Raw genomic sequence first — 15,506 nt, forward strand, 5'->3', positions numbered from 1 at the left:
ACATAGCTGTATCAATTTTTTTTTTCTTCTTCTTTTTTAAAACTGGTTGTAATGCAGTTCAACTTTTTTCTAAAACAACTGAATAAGGAGAGGGAAACAAAATGGTTACAGTTCTTTTTTTCTATTGGTCTGTACTGAATTACTGTGCGCTTATGAAGAGCATATTTCAGGCCACTTTTTCACGCAAACTGGCTAAACAAGTTTCCAGAGTAAACTTAAGAGGATTGTCCTCGCCTGTAAAACTAGCCTGGATTCTCCAACTGAGGGGGGGATTCTAGAGAAAGATATTGAAAAGTGCTATAAGAACAAAATCGGCGTTTAAGCAAAAGTAACAACTAAAAAGGCAAACACCCGTTCTCCTGTATGTTTGCATTGTGCCATTTCTGGGCAGACAAATTCAACACAATGGTGTTATGTAGGCATTTTATAACTATCAATACAACAATTTGTTTAGCTTTGTTAATTTTACATATTTTAGTTCACAACATGGGTCAGTGTTTTCATTTTCTTTGCCTTCAGTAAAGTTATTCCTCCAGTTTTTACATTCCAGTAGTTACAACAGTAATTATATTGTGGTTTGGGGACTTTTTACCTGCCATCTAACCTTAGTGAACACTCTTCTTTCACATACAGGTAAGCAGTTTCAAAGTTCCATGTGAATATGTAGACTTCACTTATTATAAGCAAGCAGCTATCAACCATGAAGTTATTGTGTAAAATGCTGTAAATGCATGTCAATTTTATTATGATATCGGGACCAGTATTTGGTACTGCTGACAACGTTTGGGTGAGTGAGTCTATGTTCAATATGTGCAAAAGGTTCTCATTAACGGCACCTGTAATCACATAATACCAGTGTACGACTCTACATCTCTACAAGCCTTGTTTGTAACTGGTCAACTAGAGCGCCTCCTCCTCCTACATCCATTGTCCATCTCAGTCTGCATCACATCTTCACGCAAGGCATGTCTCCCATTCACCTACCTCCCCAACGTCACCCCTTGTCCTCTATTAATCCTACCTCAACCAGCCTCAAGCAACAATTTTCTTCTTTGCTAACTTAGAAGCCCCCCACCAGAAGCAGATACTTGGGCTCACCTCAGAGTCTGTCATCTTTGTATTCTGGTCTTCTAACGGTACTCGATGCAGGGAACACCGCATGATAGTAATAAAATATTGTTTTTAAACTATTCCATCAGCATGACAGCAAAAGCCTACTGCTGTGGGGGGGGGGGGTGTCTTATATCTACTAAGTGGTAAGAACTGGAATTACTGTACTTGTCTTTTATTATTAGTATTGTTGGAGGCTGAATATACTCTAGCTCTTTCTTCATCACTCTGAATCGGAGTTCCCAGAAACAAAAGAGGAAAAGATGGAATAAAAGTAAACATCGGACAACCATTTCTTTTCCATTGCTAAACCCAATAACCCCAAACCAGTGTGAGGAACTTCTGAATCCTCGTCCCTGTGCCAGAACCTTTGGTCATAAAACAAAAATGTTCCCAACTTATTTTTTTTCACAACCACTTGCGCACCATTGAGATAAAGGTCATGCTGCGGTCTCGGTCCTCTTCTGGCAAGCAGGTTCATGTGCTGGCTGGTGTGTGTGTGGTTGGCTGTCCTTCTCTTTTCTCCGTCTCTGAACATGGGCAGGGTTACAGATACTGTCTACATTGGGGGAGGGGGAGGGGCAAGACTTTAACCACTTAGGAGGTAGACAACCAACTCGTAGGTGCACATCATGATGGCGGTGTTGGGGATCTGTCGTACCAGGTGCGTGGTGAGGCCGCGGTACAGGGCGCGGTAGCCCTCCTCTTTGGGCACTGTTGTCAGAGTCTGGAAAAAGGAGTTATACTTGGTGCCCTCCTCACGTAGCCTGGTGCGGATCACTTCTGCAAAGTAAATAAGAAAGGAAAGGGTTAAAAAGGAAATGAACGAGCTGTTATTACCCAATTGTTAAGCACAAACTCTTACCATGGGGATAAGCGATAGACGTGGCACAGGTCTTGGACGTGGCAGCGGCAAGCATCATCCCGATAAAGTCGGAAGCATCTTTGGACGTCTCTTCCTCCTCGTCCATGTTCTGCGGCGCCTTGGCCTCTAAGAGGCGACGTTTGATGTTTTCATAGATCACAAAGTGGATCACAGTCTCTGAGATACCGGCGTAGGATGCCGACATGCCCCTGTAAAAGCCGCGCAGGCCATCTGTCTGATACACCCGCCGCATGCACTGAAATGCACTCATCCTTTGCTCGCCACGATTCCTAAGAAAAAACAGTAAAAGGTAAGTAAACAATAACAAGCAGAGTCATGAAACCTAATGTGCAGATTCCTCACAGACTCCTGGGTTACATTCGAGACCCAGCAGAAACTTGGCTGAGGCCAGTGCAGATTGTTGGTGGCGGGTAACCGGTTTCTCTAAAAACTGGTGATTCATATTCATGCAAAAGCAAGCAATGAAGGTCGGTCCTGTGTGGTTGTGAGCATTTGCATTAATGAAAAACATATCAAAGGGCGTATAATAACGTTTAGTCCCTCTCTTGGGAAGGGAACTTTGTGAAGCTCACACCCTTGTGTCATATTTACCTAGCATCTAGCTGTAGACGGGTCTTTATGAGCCATATTGGATTGGTTGCTGTGATGGCTGTAAAACCTGTGGAGGTAAAAAAAACAACGGCAGCATGATTACATTTTGCTCAAAATCTAAAAATAACATCATCAGTCTAAGTGTCAAGCTGCCAGTGGCACAATAACTGTACAGTTTAACTAACAGTCGCTTGGAAGCTAGGAAGCATACCAGTAGAAACATATATTCATATTTGTAAGTGGGATTGCCTGGAATCTGGTAATATAATAACCATTATGGTGGGATACACCGGCTAAGCAATTTACAAACATGTCTGTGCTGACATAAATTGTTTACATTAGAATAAATATCATTTTACAGACCAGCTAGAAATTTTGATGCAATTTCAAAACCAGAGCAGAGATTTATGCATAATTTAAAGTTGATAACATTTCATGTAGGCCACAGTCACATTAGGAGCTGAGGCCCCCTAAAGGTCTGATCCTAGAATCACCGCTGCTGCTACTCCTAACTTGTACTCCACTACACCTCAAAAGGGAAATGTTGTAATGTTTACTGAACTACATTAATCTGACAGCTCTGCTTTATTGCTTCAGGCTGGGCTTGTTTCTGCAACACCTCACTGAGTATCAGATACAATAAAAACTATTGAGGAAATCTTTTCCTTTGACATTGATCCAGTATTAAAACGAGTTTGTTGCACTCGGCAGCGGCAAAACAAGCTACAATGGAAGTTACTAGGACAATTGTCCAGCTTTTATTTATGTTCATAAAACTGCTCATTTTGCTACTGACTGACTCAGATTAATATTCTAAGTGTCTGACAACATAATGGAAAGGATTTCCTAAGGAGGTCGACCTTTCTGTTAAAGATTAAGATACTTTTTTAAAACATGAAAGTCTACAAAATTGTGTTCACTAAACCCACCAGACTCAATGTAAATAATCAGTAATTTTAGCATAGTAAAATATTGCATTCTAAAACATTTCTAAGCTCTAAGCAGCGCTTGCTCTGACTGTCTTGAGCCTGCTCATAGAGAGTTTGCGACTATAGGCTACGTTTGGTCAATGTTTTCTTTCTTTCATCATAATTTCAGGGCTATGAGTCACGGTGAAAACAGGGGACATTTCCGGGGACAAATCCAGCCGGGAATAGGTCACTAAAACCGGGGACGTCTGGTCACCCTACATAAAAATAAAATGGGATGCAGACAGCTGTGATAAAAAAACCTGCTTCTTTTCCATTGACCCAAATAGTGGAGGAGGTATAGGACAGAAATGTGTGACAGAAAGAAAACCAGAGATAAAAAAGAAGCACAGGTCTGTGGTGAGTACTCACGCAGACCCAAGTAACTCCTCACAGATGCAGCTAGAGACCCCTGGTGATGCGGGGGTCTCGTGCCCTTGCGAGAGGGGAGCTACGGTGGAGTTAAAGCCGAAAACAGACACAGGCTTGTGAGGCAAAATGCTTGGCATGCAACCATTTTACTTTCCATTCCACAGGACCCAACACAGCATATTCAAACTTTGTGGAAAATCCCTAGACATTAAACTTGACACTAACACCAAGTTCTAAAGGCCCAGTGTATAGTCGTTTATTATCAAAATTGGTGGTGCCCTTTCACATACTTCTCCTTTTTCATGAATATTTACCACCACCATCAATTCCAAGTATTCCTTTCAGCTCGAAATTTGACATTGACACAAACTGGGGTAGATGCTCTGTATTCACGTGCCATGTTGAAATACATTAGCCAGTAAGCGAAATACTGCTCCGCCTTTCGCGTTTTCATTGTCACATAATAAACTCACAGGTGCTGCTAATCGTCCTGCACGATTCAGGAAAAAACCTGAATCACAATTATTTTTGCTTAGAATTGATATCACGAGTCTCTGCCACGAGTTTTTTTACCATGACAAAACAAATTGGCAGTACCAAACCAAGGTTATTATAGCTTTGCCTTTTTCATTAGTTTTTTGTTTTTTAACCTTTTTTTTCAAATTCTGTTCAATTAGTTTTAATTAGTTTGCTAGTTTAGTTTATTTATTTTTTGTTTAAATGGTTAGATTTAGTTTAGTCTTTTTTGTAATAGGGGTTGTTAGTTGCGGGATTCAAAAAGGTCAGAAAAAGTATTGTGTACTAAAAACTCAACAAAAACATCATAGAATTTTAGAAATATTTATTCTAAATGTATTCAATAAAACCCCCAGTGCATACAATGTACATATGCTGATGAACACACTTATGTAAACAGTCAACACAAGACGCAGCAGTGAGGGCAGAATGTGTTTGAAGTGTCCAGGATAAAAAACTACACAGCCAACAGACTAAAGAAGACAGACATCAACAGGTGTTCTGACTTTGGTTCTGGTAAAGTGGCGAACTTTTAGAAGTCAGTCAACTCACACAGTTGTGAAGACATTCCAATATTAATCTACATATTATCCATTTTATCTGACACAGTCATAATCAAATAGGACTCAGCTGCTTTCCTCCCACTTTCGATAGTCTACTCCTAGTCGGGAACTATACACGTCTACGGGAAATAGCACGGTCGGAAAGATATAAAGTTATTTGCTCTGTGAAAGACATTGACAAAGACGAAAACCAAGGACATTTACTTGATCATTTGAACCAAACAGGTTTTTTTTTGGCACCTATAGCCCATTGCATCACCACAAGCCTGTAAACATAGAGGCCTCAATGAAGAGAAGGGAGAGCACTGCAGCCCTTGGGAGCGCTTAAAAACCTACTCTATAGTCTGTTTAAAACTCACAGAAGAAAGTAGCAGCGTTTGTGATGCATTCGGCTCATAAATTTAAATGAGAACCAAAGTCAAGTCTTCTTCGCCCAAAAAAATAATATTATTTTGAAAAGAGCTTTTTGAAGCGTGAAGTCTACCGTAGTTGTAAGACATCCTTTAATTGCGTGGCACAAGAGAGGTGATTGCAATATATGATCTCAACGCTAGATGGAAGAAATTCCTACACACTTTAAGAATTGCTTTGCACATGCATATTTACATGTGTACGACTTTAGACATACAATTAAGGCATGTACTTCTACTACACCACAACTCCAGTGTTCTTTACACATTTATTTGACAGCTGATTCATTTTCAGAATAACATTTTACTTTAAAAACAACTACACATTGTTTACGATTAAATGAGTGACTTCAAATCTTTTTGTCTATGAGTGCTAGCAGTAACACCAAAGAAAGTCGTGCCCCCCCCCACCCCCAATTTATCACTATGTTTCATTTACAGTGATCCCTTATAAAGATTACAGAAAAGTAGTATTGAAACTTAAGTCTTCTTTCCTCTCAAATTAATCATCTCACTATCCCTCAGATTTTTCTTTTGACCATCGGAGGGTCCTGACCCCTAGGTTGGGTTTAAAGCTTTAAAGTAGCTCAAACTAGCTCAACCTCAAGAAAACAATAGCATATATAATCATTTATCACATGTTTCTGCAACATGGTTACTTTTACTTCTGATATATTGTGTGCATTTTACTGATAATGCATCTGCACTTTTAAGTAGGATTGAGAATTCTGGACTATTCTCTACACTTCCCTGTTTCAGTCTGGGGGGGGTTTCATCTTTCTATCAAGTGGACATCCATTGTTAGCCATGGCAGAAGCCAGCTCTGACCGCTGCTGTAGGTATCATGTATCATTGCACAGACAAGATTAATTGCTGCACTGTCAACTCCTCATCACCTGTCAGTCCAGCTCAGTCAGTTGTGAAGAATAGGTGGATCGACATTGGAGAGATATGTAATGACCAAGTTGACCTTGACTGGGTTGTCGAAAAAGTCTGAGCATGAAACCTGTCAGATATACCCATAATTACATACAGACATACTGTACACAGTTAAAGCGTAAGTGGTCCACCCACATTCTAATGGTTCAGCATTCCAGGCTGGATCAGAGTGACATGAGAACAGATAACCAACCCTTGACATATAAAGGGTCAGAGAATAACGAGACTGTATTTAAAATGTTACGTTTTTACATAAGCTCTTTTATTATTGATGCATGGCAGTGAGCGTCAACCTGTCACCTCACGTATATTGTTACCTGCCATTCCAGCCGACAGCATGTGAACCTGCGTGGAGTCTGGTTCCAGAACACCGTTCAGTTTCTCTTTGGCAGAGGAGTAAGCAGCAAAATAAATTGCTCTGTTGAAAGTAACAAACAAAAAGGTTACAATTATGTTCCAACAGTACAACAAGTTTACAAGCCATGTTTTGAGGTTTTAGTGTAAATATAATTAGTCCCAGCCAACCACAGCCAGACAGATATATCGGCGGCCTGGATATATTTATATATACACTGAGGAAAATAAGTATTTGAACGCCCTGCTATTTTGCAAGTTCTACCACTTAGAAATCATGGAGGGGTCTGAAATTGTAATTGTAGGTGCATGTCCACCGTCAGAGAGATAATCTAAAAAAAATATATCCAGAAATCACAATGTATGATTTTTTAACTATTTATTTGTATGATACAGCTGCAAATAAGTATTTGAACACCTGAGAAAATCAATGTTAATATTTGGTACAGTAGCCTTTGTTTGCAATTCCAGAGGTCAAACGTTTCCTGTAGTTTTTCACCAGGTTGGCACAGACTGCAGAAGGGATTTTGGCCCACTCTTCCACACAGATCTTCTCTAGATCAGTCAGGTTTCTGGGCTGTCGCTGAGAAACACGGTGTTTGAGCTCCCTCCAAAGATTCTCTATTGGGTTTAGGTCTGGAGACTGGCTAGGCCACGGCAGAACCTTGATATGCTTCTTACAGATCCACTCCTTGGTTCTCCTGTGTGCTTCGGGTCATAGTCATGTTGGAAGACCCAGCCTCGTCCCCATCTTCAATGCTCTAACTGAGGGAAGGACGTTGTTCCCCAAAATCTTGCAATACATGGCCTCAGTCATCCTCTCCTTAATACAGTGCAGTCGACCTGTCCCCATGTGCAGACAAACACCCCCAAAGCATGATGCTACCACCCCCATGCTTCACAGTAGGGATGGTGTTCTTGGGATGGTACTCATCATTCTTCATCCTCCAAACACGGTTAGTGGAATTATAACCAAAAACTTCTATTTTGGTCTCATCTGACCACATTACTTTCTCCCATGACTCCTCTGGATCATCCAAATGGTAATTGGCAAACTAAGACGGGCCTTGACATGTGCTGGTTTAAGCAGGGGAACCTTCCGTGCCATGCATGATTTCAAACCATGGCGTCTGAGTGTATTACCAACAGTAACCTTGGAAACGGTGGTTCCAGCTATTTTCAGGTCATTGACCAGCTCCTCCCGTGTAGATCTGGGCTGATTTCTCACCTTTCTTAGGATCATTGAGACCCCACGAGGTGAGATCTTGCATGGAGCCCCGGTCCGAGAGAGATTGACAGTCATGTTTAGCTTCTTCCATTTTCTAATGATTGCTCCAACAGTGGACCTTTTTTCACCAAGCTGCTTGGCAATTTCCCCGTAGCCCTGTCCAGCCTTGTGGAGGTGTACAATTTTGTCTCTAGTGTCTTTGGACAGCTCTTTGTTCTTGGCCATGTTAGTAGTTGGATTCTTACTGATTGTATGGGGTGGACAGGTGTCTTTATTCAGCTAACAACCTCAAACAGGTACACCTAAATTAGGATAATATAAATGGAGTGGAGGTGGACATTTTTTTAGGCAGACTAACAGGTCTTTGAGGGTCAGAATTCTAGCTGATAGACAGGTGTTCAAATACTTATTTGCAGCTGTATTATACAAATAAGTAGTTAAAAAAATCATACATTGTGATTTCTGGATTTTTTTAGATTATGTCTCTCGCAGTGGACATGCACCTACGATGACAATTTCAGACCCCTCCATGATTTCTAAGTGGGAGAACTTGCAAAATAGCCGGTTGTTGAAAGACTTATTTTCCTCACTGTATATATATATATATATATATATATATATATATATATATATATTCATTCATCTTAATGAGCTATAAAGATGCGTGTGAAGCTGAGCGTAGAACCAAACGTCTTAGCAAATCCGGTTGGTTAAACAAAGAGGCTATTAAGGAACAAAAAGCACATCTATTTTACCAACTATCTTGTTTTTGCTAATTAAAAAAAAAAAAAAAGTCATAACGATCATGTTAATGCTCACGTCTAAATATAACTGCTTTTCCCACAGTTCTAACAACACAACGTGCAGTCTGGTTCATTTGCCAAATGTGCTGATTCAGACGGTCAGAATGATGCTCAAAGCTCATCAGTCAAATTATTAGACAGCGTTTGTGTGTGCATTCAACGTGAAATCTGCGTCACAGTTCAGTAGGCCTTGTTGCCTCCACCGCATCAGCATTCATTCATGCGAGATGCTAACAAAACACTCTACATGTGCTTAGCATTGGCAGCTGGTTGCTGCAGCATTAGCCTCTGCCATTAGCCCCCACTTTGCTCCTATTGTTACTACAGAAGGTGATTAATGATCATGACTGTTATAGTATGTTGTTACCTAACTGCATTCAGTTACAGTATTTCCAAGACATAGACCAAATGTTGTTTTTGATGCTGCTCTTGTTGCTGTGTTTCAGTGCATAAACATGCAGAGAAAGTCAGGAAGATAATGGAAACCTAAATGACCATGTGTCCCTAATGCTTCTTTGTTACCAAGTAACTTGTTGTCAGGCTCCCTGTTGTGGTTACATAATAACACTGTTTCTTACAACCATGTGTCCCTGAAAAACAGCCCATGTGTCCACAGCTTGCCTAAAAATTGTACTGAGCCAATGCGTGTGCCGATTAAAATGTAATTAAATCAGCTACCATTGAATAAGAACAGCTGATATCAAAGCTGTGTGTGAAACTGATATGATAAAACGAACAAGGATCCCCTGGTGCGGAGATTAATCTATCCAGAGAGCATGCATGATACCAGGACACCAGAAGTGGCTGACCTAAACGGAGTGCATCCGTCGTCAATGTTATCGATTAAACCTGCGCTTCTCCTGCTATGTTAAAAATATCTGCTGAGAAAAAAGACTTTTCAGAGCAGAGATTAGGGGATCTGTTCGGCTACTCTGTGGCAGTAGCGAGGTGGGGTTATCGTGTGTAAAACTGCTGTCAGTGCGCAAATTACGTCTGCTTTCTGCTACATGTTAAATGCCAACATGCTGAAATTCAATAATTAATATGCAAGCCGAGGTGCTAGTTGTCTGCAGGGACAGATGCGCTTCAAAAGAAGTAGCACTATTAGCTTCATAGTTTTTTAAGTCATACTCTAAGAAGGTACACATTGCTAAGAATAAGAAAAAAATGACAATTACACGGGACAGATTACCTGGATGGTGCCACACCCACCAAGTTTGGCCCCAAACCCCTGAAGAGAGAACGAGGCCCTTCTTTCTCCAATATCAACCTGAATGCAAAACACACAAACACAGAAAAAAAATTATATCATGACTCTACCACCGAGACAAGGTGCATCATTTATGGTCATTACTGGTGTATCCAAAGATTTTCTAGCAGCGTTGTCCAATTCCTGGTGGTCTAATATACAGTTGAAATTCCAATTAAAATTTGATTTGATTCAATTGAGGGGCCTGCAATCAATATGAGAGAATACCATAAGCCCATTAAACACAATCTGTTACATACTGTATGTATGGGTATTTACTCTGCATTGATGACATTGGATCGCTAATGATTGAATCTGTATATGATCTATCTATCCAGATCGATGTACGGTACACCCCTAATAGGCAAGGCTGGCATTACAACCGATTCCCAAAAAGAAATGATGAACAAACGCATATCCAAGGAATAGGGAAAAGTTGTCCAGTTACAGCCACAACAGTCTGGCATTTAGGGGTGGGTATCACCAGAGGCCTCACGATACGACATCATCACGATTTTAAACATATTGCAATTTTCTGCGATATATTGCAATTTATAACCTTTTTTCCAACTTCTAATTTTTCCCAATTTCAAACTATGTTCCCAAAAGGAAACCTTGTCAACATCTGTTTTATCTAAAATTATACATTTCTCCGTTTATTTTCACTTCAATTGTATTGCTGCAAAATGGGATTGACAAGCAGACAAAGTGACCAACACATATAATCAAAGATCAATAATGGCGCCTTTGTATCGATACAGTATTGCTACTGAAAATGTTTTTTTCCGATACTATACTGTGTCGATTCCCCCCCCCCCCTTACTGGCATTTTCCCATTTATTGGGGTTTGTGTACAGCTTACAAAAAGCAAGTGAGCCCTTGTCTTCTTAGCTGCGCATTGTCTTAACACTGGTGTGACACATTCGGCTAGGATGGCTGCAGGTCAAATAAACATTTGCATACAGCCTGGCTAACCGCACCCTATACACCAAAGCCTGCAAAATGTCAAAGATGTTATGCGCTTAGTGATGGCTGCATGCTGCATGTTCTTCAGACTACTTTCCCAGCGTTATATCACTCCTAAGTTTTGTTTTGAGAGAAATACATTTATTTGAGTGATGGTGCCACGAAATGAAAAGACCTTGAAATGTCGGTGTGCCTTCGAGCATCTGGTTGCAACACTGTATTCAACAGCAGTTGAAAAACATGCCAACATTCATTTAGTTAGGATTACACTGTCAGACTACAGAACAAAGTGTATATTGTAACAGTGACTGACACTTCATTTAAATGGGACTTAGTTCACTGAATCATCAAACATATAGATACTCAGAGCAGCCAGGACATGTATTCGCTAAAAGAGAGCGGGCCATTCTCTTCCTAACGGAGCAAATATAATTTTCTTTAGACATCAAAACTAGCAATTAAGAAAAGGCCTGTCATAACATGCATAGAAGAGTCTTGAGGAATGTATGCAAAAATCACAAGATCAAGAAGTAACAATGGTCAGATTTGTGATGAAAACAAATGTCCTGCTTGGCTGCAGCGATTGATATGCGCTCTGTGTGTAGTTTTCCCAAAGGGTTAGGAGTTTGGTTTCAGGGAGTGGTTGGCTTTGCCAGGGGGACGCTGGCCAGCACAAATAACAACAACAGCAACAACATGGTGTCTGTCGAAGGAGGAACCATGACTCTGCAGTAGTAAAAGGGTTGATGAATGAGTGATAGTGACTTAATTTCTATGTACTACACTGTACTGTTTTGATGTCAAGTATACTATTTAGATTTGTTTATCTCCTCCCTATCTGCTAAGTGCCTGTCCTCTGAACACAAAATAAAAAAATGTAGTCTCTTTAGACAGCTCGGGCTCCACATCAACCAACAAAATCCAACTGTGCCAACCTGCACCACGATACATAACAGCCTTCCAGCGTTAAAGCCAAAAAACGGGCACATTCTGATGGATCACAGATTACGGCTCAACATCGGAAAGCCTCCGTTAGTGTACCCAACCAAGTAAAAGACACCAGGAGATTTCTTTATATAGGCCTAATTGTATTTTTATTTTATTTTAGAAGTTACCTGTTGTAGTGACTGCTGATACTGGGGCAGGGCCATCACAGAAAAGAAGGAAATTAAACAAAGAGCTAAAAGCTAAAAGGGGAATGTAAAAGACGGGCAAAATCCCACTGACACTCAGTTGGGCTTTCAACAGATGGAAACAATTCCTGGATTGTGAATTATTCCAAAATGTCCCCCAGTTGGCCCTCAGGTATCTAATGTGTCTACTTCATTCATAAAATACCTTTAGATTGCAAGATATGGTTGGACGTCAGTAGCCGACATTAAATAACCTCCGCCTTCCATTTAGCACGGAAGGTTAATTCCTTTTAGTCCGGGTTTGTGTTGTCCTATTTTTTTTCCCTTGTCCCCCTGTATTTGTGTAAAGCGTCCTTGGGTTTCATGAAATGCACTACAGCAATCTAAGTTGTTACAGTTGTTACAACAATCTCTTCATGCCTTGACTTGTGACATAGTGACAGTATTATCCGGTTTAGCTCACGTTACATCCAAACTATGCTAAGTTACCATATGCAACCCTGCAAATGCAATGATGCATCTGTAACGTATTCTCTTTTTGTAAATGAATCATTATCTGTATGAACAAAACATTCATTGCCACTATATAACCAACCTGTCACACTAGCTCCTAGACTTTTACAACAGCAAGCTTGGTAAAAAACACTACTGCTTTTGTCCAAAGGGGACGCCCTGAAATCAACACAAACTGAAAGTTACATATTGCCACTTCAAAGAAGGAAACTATAAGAGTATCAATAGCAGAGTACTGGTTACAGTAGTAGTGTTGCCATGGCAGTCTGGCAGTGATAAACGCTGTTGAATACCCACTTGAGGCAGTGAAGGGGGCCTGGCGGAGACACGCGGGCCACACCGGCCGCGTTGACAGTACTCAGGTGAACTTCAGACACATAGAGGGTGATGGAGGATGACTGCAAACGGGTCTTCACTACTTCCAGTGGACAAGTCAGTATGGCTCCTACCGTGCCCCCACATCTGGCAGAAAGACATAGATGGAAAAGGTGAAGGTGACATAGCAGAAAAGTCTCAAGTGACAGAACAAGACTGCATTATCAACATAGTCAACAGTCAGGATGGGTGTAAAAAGTGTATTTGTTCTTGCATAAATAAATTAGCCAAGGATGTGGTTGGTGGAATCCCTGGCATGTGGACAAGGAATGACAATGTGTGGAAACAGAGCTCCAGACAGGAATGCTTTGTGTTTCTTGGATAACAACACGCTTCTGTCCATTCTGTCCACACACACAAAAATTACAGATGCATGTAATTTCATTTAAGAATGAAGCAAATAGGAAACACATAATTGCAAATATGTTTTGAGAATAGGGCCTACAATTACAACCTTTGGGGTTATAGAAAACTAAATGTTTGTAGAGATGTTCTGTTTCTCATTTTGCTGTCCCATTTGTCAAAATACACACACAGTGACAACTATTCATTGTTAAACAAACCACTGAAAGTTTTCATTTCAACAAATTCACAAAACTGTAAGCCAAGCTCTGAAGACAAGCAAAACTTAACGCCTTGTCCAAACAATGTGCTGAATCAGGTGACACTTACGACCAGCTTGGGTATTTCAGGTCTACTCCGCTTAGGTAACAAATGTAAAGAAGACTGATAAGAACAAACACAAAAACCATTTCTATGTGGACTACATAAATAAACAACGTGACAGGACTGTAGTGGGCAGGGCCAAACTAAAGGATATCAAAAGCAAGAGCGTCAGCAGTTATCTTAAGTTAAGGTTAATTTTCAATCAGCACCCAAGCAGGAATACAAAGTCCTTTTTTAATGTAGTTTTTGGCAGAGGTAGGCTGATCAGCCAGCTTTACAGGCATCTAAAAAAAAAAAACTATCCTTAAAAGGGTTTACATGTTCAGGCTAGGTACAATTGATCCTACTTCAATTTACTGTAATTCTTAATCCAAATACATTTTAGTAGTTAGCCCTCTAAATGTGTAGCCACACAATAGAATAACAAACAATCAAAGAGCAGCGTTGGAGTCACAGCTGCTGTAACCGATTGTAAGTGAAGTGCCCTCAATAGGAATTAATCATTGGAAACTTCAAGTCTCAAGTCATTACCTTGATAGTCTACTCTATGGGTCTGTTAAACAGGGATGTCGTTTCACCTTATATTCTGAGGCTGTAAGCACAGTGAGATGTGCATTCGAACCCGTTCTATAACGGTTTCAGACTGTGGTTAATTCAATATAATTAATTTGAACAAAATGCATCTCTTTATTCTGAGTGACCTTTAGTGGCAGACTGCCTACGTCTGTTTTGATGCACTAACCGTTATGGTCGTTATACTTTAATATCAACGGCTTCTTGAAATGAAGAATCCACACAGATGTAGCTAATTTTAAGTCTTGTCTTTCGTGTGAAAAGTCATACCTGGTACGAAGACTCACAACATAACACGCTTGCACAAACCAGCCATTTCATTAATTCATTTGAATGTCATTGTAACTTTTGACATTGAGCGCAACTCCTACGAGTGCACATGCATGGGCAAGATTGGTTAGCTTACATCTGACACAGCGATGCTTACACGAATCTTCAGGTTAACATTATGCACTTCATTCAGCACCGATACAAACATCCCATGATGTGAAGCTATGGCTACTGGTTAGCAACGAAAGTTAGCCCTGAGCGGGGAGCTAGCTAGCTCAGTTCTATTAGCTATGTGACATGAGAATACACTCACCCTCCAGCAAACAGATGAACCAAGGTATCTCTTTGACTCATTATGTATCATATTCGGGAACCGTCCACGGGGCACCACGCGGGGACAGTGAGAGCGAACGTTAGGACACAGGAGAATAACGACCCCAACCTAGCAAACAAATTAAACTCAGTACGCCTGTGTTGTGGTGGAGGTCAGTTGCGTGTGGTAAAAAAACCGAGAATACGTAGGTAACGTAACAGCTAACTTAGCTAGCTTTGCAGTAGCTGCCAAAGCTAACGGCTTTCCAATGTTAGAGGCCGATTTAAGAGCGACATTCGTGTCTTCCTTCTGAAACGGGGTAATGCTTCACCATAGTGTGGGCATCTAATGCTCGTGAGTCAATTTCAATTTTGCAGAAATAACGACTGTGGACTAAACTCGCCCTCAGTCACTTTGCCTCTCTCTGAAAGTGCTGCAGGTCAGGTCGCAATGTTTATCGTCGAATGGGATGCCGCAAAACAGATGCGGTGATTGGCTAAGGTGTCGCGTAAACCCGCCCCGCCACTACTCTTTCACGTGACGTTGCTTTTATTTTGAAGGGCAGAAAGCTCATCACACAGGATCATTGACTGTACAATCAATGCTCAAGATGCGACGGAACTGTTTAGCTGATGCAACCCCTTTGCTTAGGGTTACATCCATCAATTACACCTGAAAAGTAAACAATAATAATCACAAAGTATGGCT

The 15,506-nt window shown here is 40.7% G+C and overlaps 1 protein-coding gene and 1 long non-coding RNA gene across 2 annotated transcripts in view; both read right to left on the reverse strand.

Moving 5' to 3' along the window:
* LOC117939945 overlaps positions 1 to 15,506 on the reverse strand; it is a 28,403-nt gene that overhangs the window by 1,155 nt on the left and 11,742 nt on the right. The gene's annotated exons all lie outside the window — the stretch shown is intronic.
* On the reverse strand, positions 40 to 15,259 carry LOC117939848 (solute carrier family 25 member 36-A-like). Its single transcript, XM_034865280.1, has 7 exons — positions 14,799 to 15,259; positions 12,899 to 13,063; positions 9,933 to 10,010; positions 6,673 to 6,773; positions 2,588 to 2,654; positions 1,976 to 2,265; positions 40 to 1,893 (listed from the first exon to the last, which is right to left on the reverse strand). The coding sequence occupies exons 1-7, from the start codon at positions 14,837 to 14,839 to the stop codon at positions 1,700 to 1,702; spliced, it is 936 nt and encodes a 311-aa protein (XP_034721171.1). The 5' UTR covers positions 14,840 to 15,259; the 3' UTR covers positions 40 to 1,699.

The sequence above is a fragment of the Etheostoma cragini genome, chromosome 3 (genome assembly GCF_013103735.1).
Source record: "Etheostoma cragini isolate CJK2018 chromosome 3, CSU_Ecrag_1.0, whole genome shotgun sequence".
Lineage (NCBI taxonomy): Eukaryota > Metazoa > Chordata > Actinopteri > Perciformes > Percidae > Etheostoma > Etheostoma cragini.